The sequence below is a fragment of the Anthonomus grandis genome, chromosome 17 (assembly GCF_022605725.1).
Source record: "Anthonomus grandis grandis chromosome 17, icAntGran1.3, whole genome shotgun sequence".
Classification (NCBI taxonomy): domain Eukaryota; kingdom Metazoa; phylum Arthropoda; class Insecta; order Coleoptera; family Curculionidae; genus Anthonomus; species Anthonomus grandis.
The window spans coordinates 13,983,082-14,000,751 of NC_065562.1; the positions used below are offsets into that span (position 1 = coordinate 13,983,082).

The 17,670-nt window shown below is 33.5% G+C and overlaps 1 protein-coding gene across 9 annotated transcripts in view; it reads left to right on the forward strand.

Moving 5' to 3' along the window:
- LOC126746443 (helicase domino) overlaps window positions 1-17,233 on the forward strand; it is a 93,725-nt gene extending 76,492 nt beyond the window's left edge. The window contains exons 24-31 of one of the 9 annotated variants that reach the window (XM_050454695.1): window positions 173-490; window positions 2,007-2,251; window positions 4,296-4,514; window positions 4,838-4,979; window positions 8,180-8,574; window positions 10,937-11,098; window positions 11,154-11,267; window positions 17,132-17,233. In XM_050454695.1, the coding sequence (XP_050310652.1) occupies window positions 173-490; window positions 2,007-2,251; window positions 4,296-4,514; window positions 4,838-4,979; window positions 8,180-8,574; window positions 10,937-11,098; window positions 11,154-11,267; window positions 17,132-17,140 (1,604 nt within the window). In that variant the 3' untranslated portion in view covers window positions 17,141-17,233. Of the gene's footprint in view, window positions 1-172; window positions 491-2,006; window positions 2,252-4,295; window positions 4,515-4,837; window positions 4,980-8,179; window positions 8,575-10,936; window positions 11,099-11,153; window positions 11,968-16,699; window positions 17,104-17,131 lie in introns of those variants that run through there. The other 8 variants (XM_050454697.1, XM_050454696.1, XM_050454699.1 and 5 more) reach the window with 8 other exon arrangements.
- The last annotated feature ends 437 nt before the right edge of the window (window positions 17,234-17,670 follow it).

Sequence of the window (17,670 nt, forward strand, 5' to 3'; positions counted from 1 at the left end):
ACTCCATTAAAAAACAGTGTTTTCTGAGGAGAGCATGAAACAACCTAGAAAACTGGTCGTGGAAAAAACCACACTAAAACACTGGTTATATCGAATGTTCAACTGTCAAAATCCATTTTCTTTTGACGAAGTTATGCATTTTTTGAAAATAAAACTCTCGGTCTACTATTAGGTATGGTGACCACGCAGCAACAAGTACAAGTGCCGCAACAGCAGCAGATCGTGCAGCAACAACCCCCGCAGCAGCAGCAGCAACAACAACAACAACAGCAGCAACAACAACAGCAACAAGTCATCCAGTTGCAGACGCAGGCGACACCCTCCACGTCCGGACAGCAGCAGCAGCAGGTGGTCGTGCAACAAACTGCGAACGGTGGGGTGGCCACCATGGTGGCCGTACCATCGTCGCAAGTCGTTGTCTCACAATCACCTATCATTGTTACTACCTCGGCGGCGGTTGGTAATAATTCACCTGCTGGTACGCCTACTGGTAAGTACCTAGGGGAGAGTGGGGAAATACCCACTACCTAAGTTTATTTTATACAAGGTGTCTACTATAAAAACCGCCAAACTTTAAGAGGTGATTATACAAAGTCGTAACATTTTTTCGAAAAGTCGTTAGTTCTTCTGGTATTTAACATATTTTGATTTTATCAAATTTCTATGTTTTTTTTTTTTTCATATAAACAAGAATATCTTCGTTATTCTTACCACCGCATAAAATTTAGATATACCATCTGAAAGAGAATTAAATTTGCTATAAGATGGATATATTTAAGTTTTTGAGTAATTTTTTATATCGGGTGTTATCAGAAGTTAAATGTAACATTTGGGAAATGTGCATAAAATGTCTCTCTTGTTATTGTCCTGCCAAGAGCGACCTGATAAATGGATTCTTCTTTCTCTCTCATATATTGTTTCAAAAAAAAAAAAAAAACAATTTGTTTGAAAACCACGCGGAAAAGTTTTATAAGACCCCTCATTGGTTCGTCTTTTTCCCATCGAAAACCTATTTCCTTTATCAAAATTCGTAAAGAAGTTTTACAATCTACAAATAGTTGCTTTTCTCTTTGTTTTACAAATAAAGTTGCTAAAGTCGCGTTTTGCTCTAGAAAAATTATTTCTGTTATTAATCATTAAATTGTCAATACTCAACAACTAGTTTTGTACATTGCATAAATACGAGTACTCTACGAATCGCCCCCCGTTTCCAAAGCTTCCACGTTTGTAATCCTCTTAGCATGAGATCGCTTCTTTTTAAGTCATTTTAACAGTTTATTACTTTTAACGGTCTTTGAAATTGCACTAACAGTGGACCCGCTACAAATTACAATAAATGAAATTAAATCTGACATTTTTATACGTACGATTAAAATTTCTCTAACCGCAATCAAGGGTAATAATGGGCCATTATTTTCACGTTCTCGTTCAAAATAACTGATTAGGGAAGCTACAAGTTCTGCGCTTTGGCATTTTCTATAGAAAATCAAAAGTCTGCTTCGAAAAATTAAATGTACAAAGGTTTTGTTTTTAGAAAAACAGTTAATAATGATGAAAATCACCGAAAAAATAAAAATATTTACACACGAAATTGCACAATCAATTCGTATAAATGTCATACAATGAACGGCAGCGTCGCGGGATACGACGCAATTTGACCAACGTCAAATGATATGATAGAATTCAAATTAAATTAATTTGTGCAAGGTCGATCGAAGGAAAAATTTGCTGTAATTGAATGTGTTTTTGACTTTAAATTTTTTGCAAAATTCAGTCAGATTTGTGGACTTGACCGTTAGTTATAACCCGATTGATGACGTAAATTGGAAATTGTTTTGCATTTGCTATAGGTAGTAATATTTTGGAATTCATTCAACAATAATTTACCCTGTGTAGATGTCACAAACAGCTTTAGTATATAGAAGCTTGTTCTGCGCTAGTACAGTCTTTTTTTAAGAAAAAAAATTAAATTTTTACATACTGTATAGCTATTTTTTCCACTCTAGCCTTACGACCGCAACGCATAATAGCGTCGCCCCTCCAAGGGTCCACCGTAGTCAGCGTATCCGGCTTAAGTCCCGCTCAGCTACAGGCAGCGACACAGCGATTGATAGTCTCGGCAGGCGGTACAGCTAAAACTATTCAGGCGGCGGGGACTCCGGGAAAACAGTTCAGTCACGCCCAGTTGCAAATGATCAGACAGGCATCCTTGAAAAACCAACTTCGATTACATCCCAGCAGTGTTGTACAGGTAAAACTTACTTTTGATTAGTTTTAAAGTTTTTAAAAACAAGAAATTGAAAAAGAAACAAACATGGGTTTTAAGTGACCAAACACACTGTATTTTAAAACCCAAATTATATTCATCTATTTTCTCTGAAATCGAATAAAAAGCCCAAAGTAACTATCTTGAGGATATTGTATTACGCAATATTAGAGTAATCATTGCAGGTTTTGAGCTTAACTCTGACTCTAATGTAGAATAATATTACGTACAATCCCTGCTGATCAAAACTCCTTAAGGTGGCATAATCAGACAGTCACCTTGAGCAAGTATATAACGGAGCACCGTTTAAATCAAAAGACGTTGAAAATTTCATTAAAATTCCATATATTTCAGCTGTAATATTAAATTTCAAAATACATATTGTCACCTGTCTGCCAAGCCCACGAATGTGATTTTTTCGAATTTTTCACGGGAGCCATTTAAAGAATAATAGGAAAGTAATATTTTGATTTTTGAAAATTTTGCTAAAAGCTTAGTGTATCAATATATAATTTTAACTTCTAATGCTTAAAATATAAATTTATGACAAAAATTTTTTTATGTTAAAAAACACATTCATGATTTTCGCACGTCAAATATTAAAAAAAAAGGAAACTAATTCGTTATATGAAAACATACTTTATTTTTTGCTTATACAAAAATATAATAAAAAAACCAAGCTCTTTTTACTCAGTTCAGACTCCTCATCAAAGTTGGGTTCGGTAACCGATCTCTCATTTTATTATCAGTCTTTAAACTTCTATAAGAGGGATGATAAATAGCAGGAATGGTGCCTTTGCACATTTTATCTAAGTCCGCATATTTTAATTTTGTGATTGGCAAATTACCTTGGTAAGATTTTTCTAGCAGTAGTTCTTTTTTTGGATAAGGTCCCTTGCTTTTTTTTAGCAGCTTCCTCCAAGAAAAAGGACTCTTTAGAAGCTGGTTTTATAGAAAATCTTCTGAGGCTCTTTTTTCTCATAATGAAACCAGCCAATACTTCGCCAAGGAATTTTTAACGTTGTTTTTAAAAGGGAATATGACTTAAAATCAAGAAAATCTTCAAAAATAAAGTTTATTACATTAAAGGGCCTTGGATTTATTCGTCTCTTATGAGCTGTGCCCAATCTTCAGGCACATAAACAGGTACAAATTTTGATTTTTTTTTCAATTTTAGAATGAATTGAATCGCATTCCATCTCCGAGTGTCCTGTCTCAAAAAATTTTTGATCTAGCCTTTGAAGGGTTTGATGTTTTATTACATGTAAACATAAATATGAACAACATAACATAACATAACATGTTAAAATAGCGTTAAATCGCAAATGTGTCACATTCGCGATTTTGCGTATCAAGAAGTAACATGTTTTCACATTAGCGAAAATATGATGCTGTCTTGACGGTTTACTTAATATGCAAGCACACTCGTGATTTTAGCAGATTAAAATAATTTAAATTTTGAATTATTATTTGGTATGGAAAACGAGAAATCGAGAAAATTTCACATTTGCGGTTTTGGCAGACAGGTGGCGATATTTAAGGCAACAGTAAATGTCAATATAAAGAAAACAATATACCAAGTATAATAGAGATTTAATCCACATCATTAATAATAAACGTAAATGATTCAAGTATGGAAGGTGCAATTTTTTTGATTAATTCACGAAAAAATTAAGAAATTACTTCCACGCAGTTGAAACGTCATTTTCAGTCTCCTTGAAAAAAATTTGAGAAATGCCTTCAACTGCCTGAAAAAAAAATCGAAATTCTTTTAATTGTCTGGAAAAAATAGAAATGCTTTCAACGGTCCTTGAACTTCTGCATCACGTAAGTCCTGCGTCAAAAATTGCTATTGGGTTAAAATTATCAGCATTATTTTTTGTTATTTTATTCGTGAAATTATTTCCCACATTTGCAAAAAAAACATTGATTACATTGTCAACAGTCGTAACGTCGTCGTGTGAACAAAAAGTCCATGCCAACAACTACTCTATAAATCTAGGTTTTTATTTGTTTAACAACATTTTAGGGTACAAAAACTTCGACGGTGACGATCGGAGGCCAACAGGCGGTGGTGCAGTTATCGCAACCACAACCGCGAGCTCAATTCGTCAGACAGAGTACCGTAACCGTGGGCGGAAAAAGCGGCATCACCAGAGCCGTAACCGATAGCGAGGTGGCACAACTGCTAAAGAAACAACACCAGATGCAGCAGCAACAAAAGTTGGCTGCTGCCAATGCGGCCCAAGTAAGAAAACTTATATTATTATTTAATTATAATTGTAAATATTAACAAACATCAGAAGACAGCAAATCATTTAACACATTTGTTTATAATAATTACTAAAGGTATTATCTTAATAGTTATTAGAATATCCGTTATTATTTCTTCCAAAGTTAATCAAATTTTGAATAACTCTTTCCGGAAGATTTGTCCAAACTTAACAGATTTTATCTATCAATGATTGTATTTCATATACAACTCACTTGCCGCATGAAAAAATTACTTCTAAATAAAGAATAGCCCTGAAGCTATTATTAAATTTATTAGTAATAAGTTATTTATTTTAGGGTGGTGCAGGTGGAACGGCCACCGCTGGCGGAAACACCATCCACGGCATAACTACGCAAGTTTTTGCGCAAGCCATTCAACAGGCAGGTGGTTCCGGACAAGTCGCTACCTTGGTTAAGGCCGTACCGAGTTCTACTGGGGGTAGGTTGCAATTTTTAGTAATTTATTTGCAAAACCTACATTTGATTTACAAAAATCTCGTCTACTCTATAGTCCCGGTTTCACAACATATAATAACAGACTACACGTGTTTCGCTCTAGGTAGAGCATCAACAGGCCTAAATTCAAAAATATTAGTCTAAACAAAACTAAAAATGTAAATAAAAAACATTAAAAAAACCTTTAAAAGCCATATCGCAACCCTCACACTACATAAATGAATAAGAAAATTTAGGTTATAATAAAAATAAAAAAGTCGAACACAAGAACATAGGACTCATCGAGAATCGAAGCCGGTACCACAACATTCTCCAGGGGTGGCAGCTAAAGTACTTCATAAATGCCTTAAAGGTAAAAAGCTGGACCTTCTGGAAAAAATTGAAATTACAAATGCTAAAAAGAGTCCTGTTCTATTTTTATTAGGCTTTATTTCATGAATTCGGAACTACCGAAAATACACAAGAAAAAACATCCTCATTCGACCTGTGGTATCTTATTGACTCACCAGTGTATAACCTATCTTTTTGGTTTAATAATATTTTCAAAAAAATCCTTCAATTTGAAAATCCCTATTGCATTAAAAACTCAATCGATTTTGCTAATTCCCTTAAAAACCTTAGTTTACAGAATAATTCCGTTTTAATTTCCTTTTGATGTTAAAAACCATTTTCCACTTAAACCATCCAAAAGATTGTGTCTTCCTTCTTTCAAAGATACTAGGCTCTAGATCATGATAGAGAACCTAATGTCTTTTTTTATTTAGTATTAGACCAGAATTTTTTCAACTTCAATAATTCAATATTCAGACAAAACACTAGCACCTTTACGGTTCCTGTTTGTTACAATTTTTTAGCGAAGTCTTTATAAGCAATTTAGAACAACAAATAATGTCTAGTGGCTTTTCTTACTTCCTTACAACCTATAAAAGATACGTGGACGATTGTTTTATAATATGGACAGGGAATAACTAACAATTGTCTGATTTTTTTAAATAAAAAATTCAGGGTATAAAAAATAATATTTTATAACCTGCAGAAAGTTGACCACTGACAATATTATATTGTTTTCTTCCAACTCTTCTTATTCCCATAAGAATCTTATTTTACAGACTGTTCAATTTACTTCTGTCAAAAACTAGTTCCTTTAAAGAGTTTAACACAATAAAATACATTGGCTTTAACAAATTTGCCAACAAATACAAATTCTTATACAATATTATACACTCTTTAAAAATGACTAAAAATTTTAGATGATTTCTCACTTTGGAAATATGTCTTAAGGTCTAATTTTTTTTTTTTTTAATATTGTTTTAACCATTTCTTTCAAGACAGCCAACACTCTAATGAAAAACATTATTAGAGTAAAGGATAAAACCGATATTTTTCTATTTGGGGGTGTATGCACTAAATTGTAATGACTATCAACCAATTTATATTATATATATACAATTTAATTTATATTGTAAGTTTGTTGGAGAAGTTTAGAGACTCAGAAGCCAAATCTGCCTTTGCTAACCACCTCCATTTTCGGGTCACTCTTTTTCTGTTAATAAAACTGCGTTGTTAAACCAATGTAAAAAGGATATTAAACTTTTAGAGATCACTAGGGTAAGGAGGGGTTCTGCCTTGGTATGTGTTAATAACATTTTTTTCAGCAATTTTGAGCGGGGTTTAATCTTTAAGAACATTAAATAATATAAGCTTTCTATGTAAACATCGGTATATTTTAATTTTCACAACATATCCCATTTGTTAGTATGTTAAAGCGCTTGCCATTGGAGTGCTGGTTTGCCGAGTAGAAAGTTCAGGCCCGGATCCGATCAATTCTTCTTTAGCCTTTTACTTTTTGTTTTGGTTTTGATTCCTGCACAGATATACAATATCATTTTAATTATAAAATATTCGTATCCGTAATCTGTCCATAATATGCACGTCTTAAGTAGTGTGCTGTCTTTAAAAATATAAATTTTACGAACTATTGAGCAGGTACTTGTTTTTATTATACATGTTAATTTGAATAGGTTGTATTCATACTTTTATTTGTCTTATTTGTTGTATGTAGTTTTTTGTAAAAAGTAAGTCTTTTAAAGAAAAAATGGACGACTACTTTCAAAACTATTGTTTATGCTTATAGGACGATAGCTAGCTATTTCAGATGGGAATAATTATTGATATTTTAATTTGAGTAGGTACTATCCCTGTTTTACATATTAAGTTTATAATATAAACCAGTGGTTCAATAAGATAATTATGAAAATCTTTTTATAAATTTTGACCTAATAGTATCTATTCCAGTAGCGGAATTGTTTTTCAAAAAAAAAATGTGTTTAATAAATATTTTATTTTTACTTGAAGATAAACTGTTATGATTAACTTTTAATGTTTGAAATTGTTTCCAAACCATTCCTGATGCGCATGCGTAAAATATTACAACTTCTGATCGTTTTAAAACCGAACATTAAGTGTCGGAAAGAAGAAGTCTGTGTCGGAACTTTACCATTCTAATAATTCAGATAAATCTTCCTACGGTTAAAAATCACTCAGTTTCTTAATGTGTTTTTTTAGACTATTCCTACAATTTCAAAACGAATATCAGGTATTATACAAAACGACAAAACACAAACAACCAGTTAGAGGTTATGTTCATATTCAGAAGATCGTCGTTGATTGGCTACACGAATTCTCTGACACTGCTTGAAATAAATCCGAAAACAAGTCTGACTATCAGATGACGATCTGAAATTTGTCTAAGAACATCAAACTTTTGATGTGAAACCTATCAGAAGTTTCTGTACAAACGCATTTACTGTATTGCGCATGTGTATTTGTCGAAAACTTCTGTTTCTTACTGCTGTGAGAACAAACCTTTAATTGTTTGTTAGGTTTTTTGATTTAATTGAAATGTGCATTTATTTTAGTTGTTGGCTTAATACCAGACCGTGAAATCTCGAACGGTCGCGCTGTACGGCGATGAGATAATAATACCATGATTAACGTCCATTTTTTTCTGTCACTTCCGCATAATCTGAAAATTGTTCATATATTTTGATGGTTTTGCGATATGTCGCACAAACAGAATATCGCAACGCAACGCATTGTCTGCAAAAGCCCTCATTCTTCAATAAGTCCCCTTATTAACGAAAGTGTTCATATCAGATAATTAATAAAACTGTGAATTTGTAGCATCCCAAACCGTAACGATCCCAGTTACGGGCGTCACGCTAGCGACCGCGGGCGGAAAAGCAATCGCCCCCTCGATAAAATCGACTACGGCCCAACAAATCCGTCAAATGCAAATCCAGCAACAGTTGCTGGCCCAGAAGAAAATCGCGGCAGCCGCTGCAGCGGGTCAGAAGTTGAGCATCCAAACCGCGGGACCTGGAGCGAAAGCGGGCACTGCCGGGGTACAAACGGCTCAATTAATCGTCGGTCCGAAGCAGGCGATGACCGTGCAACAGTTTCAGCAGGTGATTCGGACTCCGCTTAGTGTAACTCCCGGGCCTGTTATGCTCGCCAAGGGGGGCCAAAGGGTTATTCCGGTTAATACTGGCGCCGGAGGGGCTAAACAAACGATACAGGTAAAAAGAGTTAAATTTTTTTAATGTAATGGTTTGGTTTTTTAATTATTTGTTTAATCACAGTATCAACAGCCAATGCTACTTACAGATATCAAGCTAAATACTAAGTAATATAAAGTATACTAAGTGAATAGGGAAAAAGAAAAACAACTAAACACTGAAGTAAAATGTACCAACTAAGTCATACCTGTCATTTACATAACACACATATTAAAATAATAGTGGTAGTATTAAAATATTAAGGTAACAATGATTAGAATTGCATGATTAGGAGTATAAGAGAAACAGGTTGCTATGTTGATTTAAGTCTATTCGTGATGAGTGTCCTAAATTGATTGATAAGAAAGACTAGTCGAGTCAATATCTATATCTGAAGCATATAAATTAAAATAATAACATATTGTAACGAAATTCGAAAACACACTTTTATTGTCGACGTCAAAAACACTAACCTAACTCGCCTTGACTGTCGTTTAATTGTTTCCAAGGTAAAAACTGACTAAACAATTAAAACTGAATGAATTGTCACGAAGCGCGTCCTTTTTAAAACCCGATGGAACAGTTTCGAAATATTTAGAATTATCTTCATGGTTTTTGCCGAAAGAGACCAATAATTTTAGGAGAATACTGACAGTCAAAGCAAGCAAGTATGCAAGTTATAGAAAATTAAAACTACAGGGATTTACAATAATATAACCCAAATAGGGGCTCTCGGACAAGATGAACTACTTAAAACTAAACAATATAGATAAAAATAATAAACCAAACGTAAGTAGAACCCTAAATAAACCCTACGAATCAACTTTAACTACAGAATGAATACTAATAAAATAGTACAAAAACTAGGAGAATAATTAACGTATTTATATTTTCATAATAATATGGGTGAGTTTTTGTAAAGGTTTGTACGTGGATATGCCAAGTAAAACATTCTGGAATTACGAGAATTCAATCTGTTAATGGCAAAGGGGAGATGACGAAGAATGTCAGGAAAATCAATATTGTTTTTCAATGTTTTATAAGTAGTTAACAAGAATATCTTAATTCTCCTCTTGCTCAAAGAGAGCCTGTCAAACACCGACAATAAGTTCTTTTGTTCGGTTACTCTTTCTAGTTCCACATCATTTAATACATAACTGAACGCTATAGGACTACTATTGAGGGTAAATGGCATGCAAGCACACTTACTGACATTTAATTTAAAGCTATGAATGGCACACCAGTTAGCAACATCAGAGAAATCAAGTTGTGACAGTCTTCAATGCAGTCAATCTGTAAGAAACACTTGAAATCATCAGCAAGTAGAAGACCCTTTGCTTTTTTAATGTTGCATGTTATTGTCAGTAATAATTTTGAAAAATGGTACAAACAAAATATATACAGTGCATCCGTAAAGTAGCGGATAATTTCAGTAAAAAAAGTGGTGTTTCTTCTTTTTGAGAGTTTATCATTATTTTTCGTTCAAAATTGCTTATGTAACCACTATTCATTTAAATAGTAATGAAATAAACTCTAAGTCAAAGGTCTCAAATTGATTAAATTAGTCAGAGGATTACACGTGTTTCGCCCATACTAGGCATTATCAGGTCCACTTGTGTATTGACTGATAAAAATAACAAAAAAAGAAGCGGAGAACAACACTACATGATACAAGTCAAGGGTAGAAATTAATTATTTAAAATTGGCAAAATAGGACGGAGACTGTAGTAACTACTACATATTAAAATTATATAAACAAACCAAAACTCAACTCACTATTCATTTGTACCATATCCTTTGTAAAAAAATGCGTTCTTTCTGATTCTGCATTAAAAAGTGGTGGTTTCCATTTAAATATATATTGAATTCATATCTTTTTTTTGAGTCACCCTGTATATTTAATTTCCACGTAGAAAAACCCTAAAGCAAACATTAAATTCGACGGGTTCGAGCATTTTTTTCAGAAACGGTCCATTTCATTTTTATTGAATTTATCTGCTACTTTACTGATGCACTGTATAATGTTGAATACTTACTAACTTTATTCAAAAGAAATCGTTAGATTTTTACATGATTTTAGTTAAAAACTTTGAAGCTAAGTATCCTCTTAAGTGTAGTGGAGCTTCTCCAATCTACTGAGAGAGCTTATACTGGCCTAGAATTAGTATTTTTGCTTTTATATTATCTTTTCCTCAGTAGTATAAAAATTTCCTACCGTTACTCATACCGCTTTTCTACTGTTCCATAATGTTACTGGTGCGTAAATCTACCATTTTTTTATTAATGGGACTAGTACCATACTTCATACACACTTGTTACAATAATAACTATTAAACCTAGTTTTCGATTATAAATTATAATTAACAAAAAAAAAACACCTCAGGTTGTAGCCGCTTCGTCTCAAGGCCTGGCACAAACGTTAAGACCTCAGGGGGCCACCACCATCGCGGGCATTAAACTGCAAGGGGCGGGCACCACCTCGCAACAAGCCCTCCTGTCGCAAGTTTCCGCCGCCTTAAGTCAGCAAGGCGCTTCTGTACGTCAGGTAAAAACTCTACAGACCATCCCTGCTACAACTTTTTTTAATATAATTTTTAAAGCAGAACAGTCCGGTAAGAATTCAAACGGCCAGCGGGCAACCGATCGTGGCTGTGACCGTACAGTCCCCTAATCAGCATCAACAACAACAAACGCACTCGCCCAACCCCGAGCAAGTAAGTAGGTTCTTGAAGAAATAGAGCCTTGAGGATATTGTGTGGTGTGAACTTTTTTTTTTCGTTAGGAATGCTTATTTCATATTCATTTGTGTATTAAAAGTGCTATAACGGGAATATGCTGTTAAATTTAAATATGAGGTCGGTTTTAATGTCAAATTTAAAAGGAAATAACGAATTTTTCAAGATAGATTAGGTTTAAGTTAGTTATAAGAGCTTCTGGCTACAGGGTACAAGACAATGGCGATCCGCGATCAATAAGACTGGTGAGGCCAAGTCCTTTATGATTAATTAATGTCATGTAAGAAGCTTCGGAGATAAAAATTTCGGCGAGCCTCGCCCTTTTTCTTAGATTTTGCAAAATTTTGTAATCAATTTTAGATATTTTTATTTTAAAATTTATTTTAAAAATAGCAAAAACATAATCACTGAAAAATACATTGAATAATAAACATCATAAGTATCGCTAAACATAAAATCTACTATTCATCTGCGGTAACTAACCGAGACGAAACGGGGAAGAAGGCCATAAATACTGTCAAAAAACCCATTTCAAACTTGGTCTCGAGGCATTTTCAATGGCGCACACTATGAATTAAAAAAAATATTGGAAATTTTACCTTTTTACTTTCTACTTACCCGGTTTTTTTATTTTTATAACCAAGAATAAAAGCGATTAAACACAAGCGATTTGAAGTAAGTTTTTAAATGTTTTTATTTTCATCATAAAGCGAAAAAATTAAATAAAACACAAGTAAAATTAAACACTGCAATCTAACTTAAAAGACTGCATATACAAGGTGTCCAAAAAGGGTATCAGCAATGTGATGTTTGCATAAACCAAATACACCATATTTCTATGATCATTTATTTATGGCAAATTAATGTACAGTCAATGGAAATTTATGAACCAAAAACAATGTTGTCTAAATGTTGTCCGTTCCGCTGTATGCACTCTTCAAATCGAGAACGAAGATTATTGATAACCCGTCCACACATTTCCCTTGATATTAATCTTATTTGCTCCTGGATATTTTGCTTTAATTGATTTGTATCAGCTCGATTATTCTCGTAGACCTATTAGGGTTACCTGAGGTAACCCTATAAGAAATAATCAAGTGGCGACAGGTCCGGGCTCCTAGGAGGCCAGTTAATATTGCCTCTTCTTGAAATGACTTTATTGGGGAATAATTGTTGAACAGCTTCAATTGCCCGATTTGACGTATGGCATGTCGCACCATCCTGCTGAAACCAGGTTTCTAAGTTAAAACCTTGAAACTGTCGGAGAGATAGTGCAAGAAAATCTTGTAACATTACACAATACCGCTCGGTATTAACGGTAAGTGCCCGTCCATTTTGATCTTCAAAAAAATACGGCCCAATAATGCTATCAGCAGACATAGCAGCCCATACGACCACTTTGCGGCTATGCAGTGGAAGTTCGTATTTTCTGCGAGCATTAATGTCAGACCAGTACCTGCAATTTTGCTTATTCACGTGGCCATTTACATAAAAATTAGCCTCATCACTGAATAAAATGTTATTGAAATCGACGAATCGTTCCATCATTTCATTGACAAATTCTAACCGTGTATTGTAATCCCTCGGTTTTAATTCCTGCACTAACTGTATACATTTACATTTTAACTGTTTACATTTTGACTCCCACCTAAAGTGGCGGCGCGGCGTTGCCACGTCTGAGATAAAATGCACAAATAAAGTGCTGATACCCTATTTGGACACCTTGTATTGGGTACAGTACGTTCATTCTTTGTGTTTTTAAACCTTCAGTCTCGCCTAAGTTATACTTAGTACTTAGTGAATGTGAATTATCATTTTACAAGCAAATACAAAAATAAAAAAATAATAGTTTTTAATGGAGTTTAATAGCAAAAATTTTTTGGACATTTTACAAAACAAATAGGTAAATCACCACCAATTTTAATTATTATTTTATATTAGTCTGGGATTTCTAGTTCACTGTCCGAAATACAGTTTTCTTGAACATTATCTTCAGGGGTCAAATTTTTATAAAATTCGTGATAGGCTGATGGAATGCTACCATCTTGACAAAATTTAGTTTGCTCTATTTTTGGTTGGGAGCAGTACAATCTTGGTATTTCTATAATGGCAGATGTATTTCTACGCCTTCTACGTTGAATATTCAGTGACTTAAAGTCATTGTCGCTTAATCGATACTTATAATAGATAGTTAGAGGCTCGTTTTTGCGGTACTGGAACCACTTTACTTTAAACCATTTCATTACTTCACCATTTTCCGATTGAGTTTTGTTCGTCATCACTTGACCACTATATTTCTTGTAATCAAGGAAGTTTAATATTATAATCTAATTCCACAACCTTGTGATACGGTTTGTTTATTTTTGCAGTACGGGTGACTATGTACCATCCTTCTGGCGTAAAGGTCCATGGTCAAACAACTAACAGTCGGATTATTAACAGCTTCAGTCTTGCCATTTTTCTTGTGTTCTCTAGCTTCTTCTTTTCGAATCAAATGCAAGTTGTATTCTTCCTTGCACTTTTCTTTTTCTTCATCTGGCTTATTCTTGTGTTGAATACAATAGTCACATTGATCCTTTTTTGGGGTGTGAAAGCCGTAGTTAAATTCTGAGATAAATATTGATATATAAAAACCAAGTTTTTCTGGCTGGGCGACGGGCTCTTTACAGTACTCCACGTAGTCTTGATAGATACGAGACTCACTTAAACCAGCTGGCAAATATTTTCTTTTCGTGTTGCTTCGACAGTAGTGAGAAGCAACTACTGGTAATGATTTGATGTGGTCTCTGATTACATTCTTAATGTCCTCTGACTTCTTGTTGGGTGGTTCCTTCTGACCCCTGTGATCTATTTCATGATACCTGAAGCGGCTAATTTTTTTAATGCGGTTTCAACTTTTTTGCCGGAAATATTGTAAGTGGTCAGAAAAAACTTTTTGCACACTTGGACTCTCTGGCCATTAGACATCACAGTGTATTGTAAAGTATGTGCTCGTTTCGTACAATCGCCACTGTATCTTCTTTTTACTGGGTTAACACTTTTGCTAATAAAAGCCCACCTTGATCTCTCCGAATCTATCGTTAAGTAGTAAGCTAACATTTGCTCCCGCTGGGTTTTTCTATTTTGGTTGAACACTTATAATGACACTTACAGTTAACTTCTCTAACACTCTTTGCTGGAACTATTTTCCAGATCTATTTTGGTATTCCTTTCCCGCCATTCTCAAAATATTTTGTGCGTTCCGCTTCCAACTTTCGGGTTTTCACTTACGCTTTCTAGTTAAACCCATTACATCCCTATCTAAATCACTAGCTGTTAAGGGTTTCGGAATCACGTCACTCCCTGAGAGTTCAGAAGTAGATGTTTCCTCCAGATGAACTCGGTGGTTTTGCCCCATGCTGCTGTTTGTAGTTTCCTGGAACATTATCAATATCTTGCTGTACAATTTGCTCGACCTCTCCTTGTAAATCGGAAGCTTCGTAAGGCGAACGGTTGAAGTTTTCAACTGGTTAGCTTGTAAGAGTATTCTGCAGATCCGAATGAAGTTCTCTGCCAGTTTCCATAGAATATGGGCTGTCGGTGACAGGTTCTGGACCGGAAAGAAAATTCTCAAGTTCTTCACATTCGAATGCTATTAAGGAATAGTCGGTAGTTCCTTGAGTGTTCTCCTTAAATTCTTCATATTCACTTTGCAACGGAGTGACATTTTGGAGTTCTGCAAATATTTTTTTTTGGTTGATTGGTAATTTCATTTAAATCGCTTATGTTTCGCTCAAGTTCTACAATAGGTGTGCTTGGAGCAACATTAGGTAACATAATAAGATCTGCAGGCTCTTCGACGGTATTGCTTTGGCCTAAATCCATACATGGTGGTTGCATCGTGTTTTTATTTAATTGTGTAAAAAAAATTACAATACAAGCCCTTAGCAAAGATTTCCAACAAAATAAATAAACCGCAAGACTGACGTTAAAAACAGCTGATTGAGTGTCATTCCTTGTATTTTCGCCTGTCGTGATTTGATTGATCGGGATTTTTGTTGCAATCGAACGGCTAGATGCTAGTCAAAATCACTCTCCAAACAACATTTTTTTGACGTTTTTTTAAATTTAATTATTGTGTGAAATAATTTGTTTGCTAGTTGGGTAATACTAATCCCTAGAGTTTGCAAAAATAACGAAAAAGATTTCGAAATCAGACTAAAAAAATCTTACGCTAAAACTCGCACACAATTAAATTTATCTCTACAAACGGATGTAAATAAAGAATAGACAAAACCTTAATACTTTTTGACGTATTTATGTTAAAATACACTTACCTTCGAGGTTATGTTGAGGTGATGCCGGTGATATGTTTTGTTTTAATACTGCCGCAACCATTTGTTTTCCACGGGAAAGCTTCATTTTTCAATAGGTTTTTCCACTTACGGCACGGATAATGGGAGATTAACTTTTTACACTACTAAATTACTTAAAAAACCCACGAATCGTTAAAAAAAAAACGCCGACTAACAATAAAATGCGGTAAACACAAAACAAGCGCATTACTTATTACTCTCCTTCTTTGTTTTATTTTGCTAGTTAAAGCAAGATAACACTATAAGTAATATTTAAAATGGGGGTTGTCTTTACTGGCAGACGCGTGTGGTTAAAAATATTGTATGGAGTTGCAGTGGTCAAGAGTGTTTAGCCGCTTAAAACTATTGACTAGTAAAAAACGAACTTATATATCTGGTAGTCAAAGGGGTTATGCCGCTTATTTCTATTGACTGCTTAGATGTATGCGTCTTAGATCTATTGGCAAAATGTGAAATATCCCTAACTAGGCCATATTTTGACTTAAACCCATTGACTACGTGATATTTGATAATTCTTAAAGGTTTTTGTGCACTTTTTTTGTCAAATTTGTGGTTTGACTCCCTTGACTTCCAAGGCGACGATATTTATTTTTTCATTGTGCATTGTCATTATGGAAAATTTTATTTTTTTTAAGGCAAATTTAATCAAGGCATATCTTTATTAAAAACTTATCTTTATTAAAATTGTTAAAAAAGGTTTTTTAACAATTATATTATGAAAATAAAAACAAATTACACATTATAGTTTTTTATGGAAAATGGAAGAACACTCCTACTCACTGCTATTAAAAAATTATATTTATAAAAAGAAAATACTTTTAACATTTTAAGTTTAGCAGCATATGATAATATTTATTTATGTCGTGTAACCTTCATGAAATTTTATTAGAAGATTTATTTCTAGTTTACTTTTTCCTATATGCAAATACAGTCATCAATCACCAATTCTAACAGCAAAAATAATCAAAATTTTATTAAGATTTAACGATATAAATAAGAATTTTTTTGTCATTATCACTTATATAGTGCTTATATAATTATCGCTTTCATTTGCAGCACCCAAAAGACTCTTTTAACATTCCCACCCACTGTGTATTGTCGCTTAACCATAATTTTTGTTTTGTAGTTTTGCATTTGAATGTCGCTGGCATTATTATCACCTTTATTTGTATTTGTTAGGTTAGGATAAGTACAAACTCTTTATACATAATATATCGCTCGTTATCTCTTTATTTATTAGTTTTTAGATAATATTTATACACTTTTTACTTATTGTCGCTATAATTGGAAATTCCGATTACTGATTTTTTTTGGTGAAATAAAATTATTGTTAAATGTATCGGTGCTGTGATAATCCAATAAATAGGTACATAAAGTATTATAAAGAATGTTCAAATTCCTGAATACAATTACTTTATAAGGGTTTATTATTAGATAGGTAATTATAGGTAGGTAAATATAGTGTAATATGATTTTGTATTTTTTCAGCAGGAGTAAGAGGCATCTCTCACTCGAGGAATGACTTTGTATATTTTGTCTAATTGTGTTTATTTTATAAGATGATTAAATTAATCTTTTTTTTTTTGTAGAGATTGTTGTTTTATTTACTGGCTTGTTTTGGTAAGTAATTTGACCTCTTTTGTGTACATTTACGTGTGAACTCCTATATGGGATCAATTTTCTTTCTTGTCTAAATTTAAAAGAGTTTTTTTATTTATCTTCTAAAATTTAAGATAATTCTAGTTTATTGAATTGCTGATAAAGCGTTTTAAGAATTAACCGAAAATGAGAATTTTTGCTATTTTTTGCTACCTTTTGTTTTATTAATAGTTTCTCCAACTGGTGAAGAGTTTGTGTATTTTAACTTTTATTTGTTGTTGCTTTAAGCAATCCCGTTGTTTCGTATAGGGACTATAACATAATTATTAATTATTGACGATATATTAATTTTGCCTAGCATATTGAAAAACGGTAATCTAAGTTGGCATGTGGCCGTTATGCAATAGCAACAATTAAAAGCAACCTAA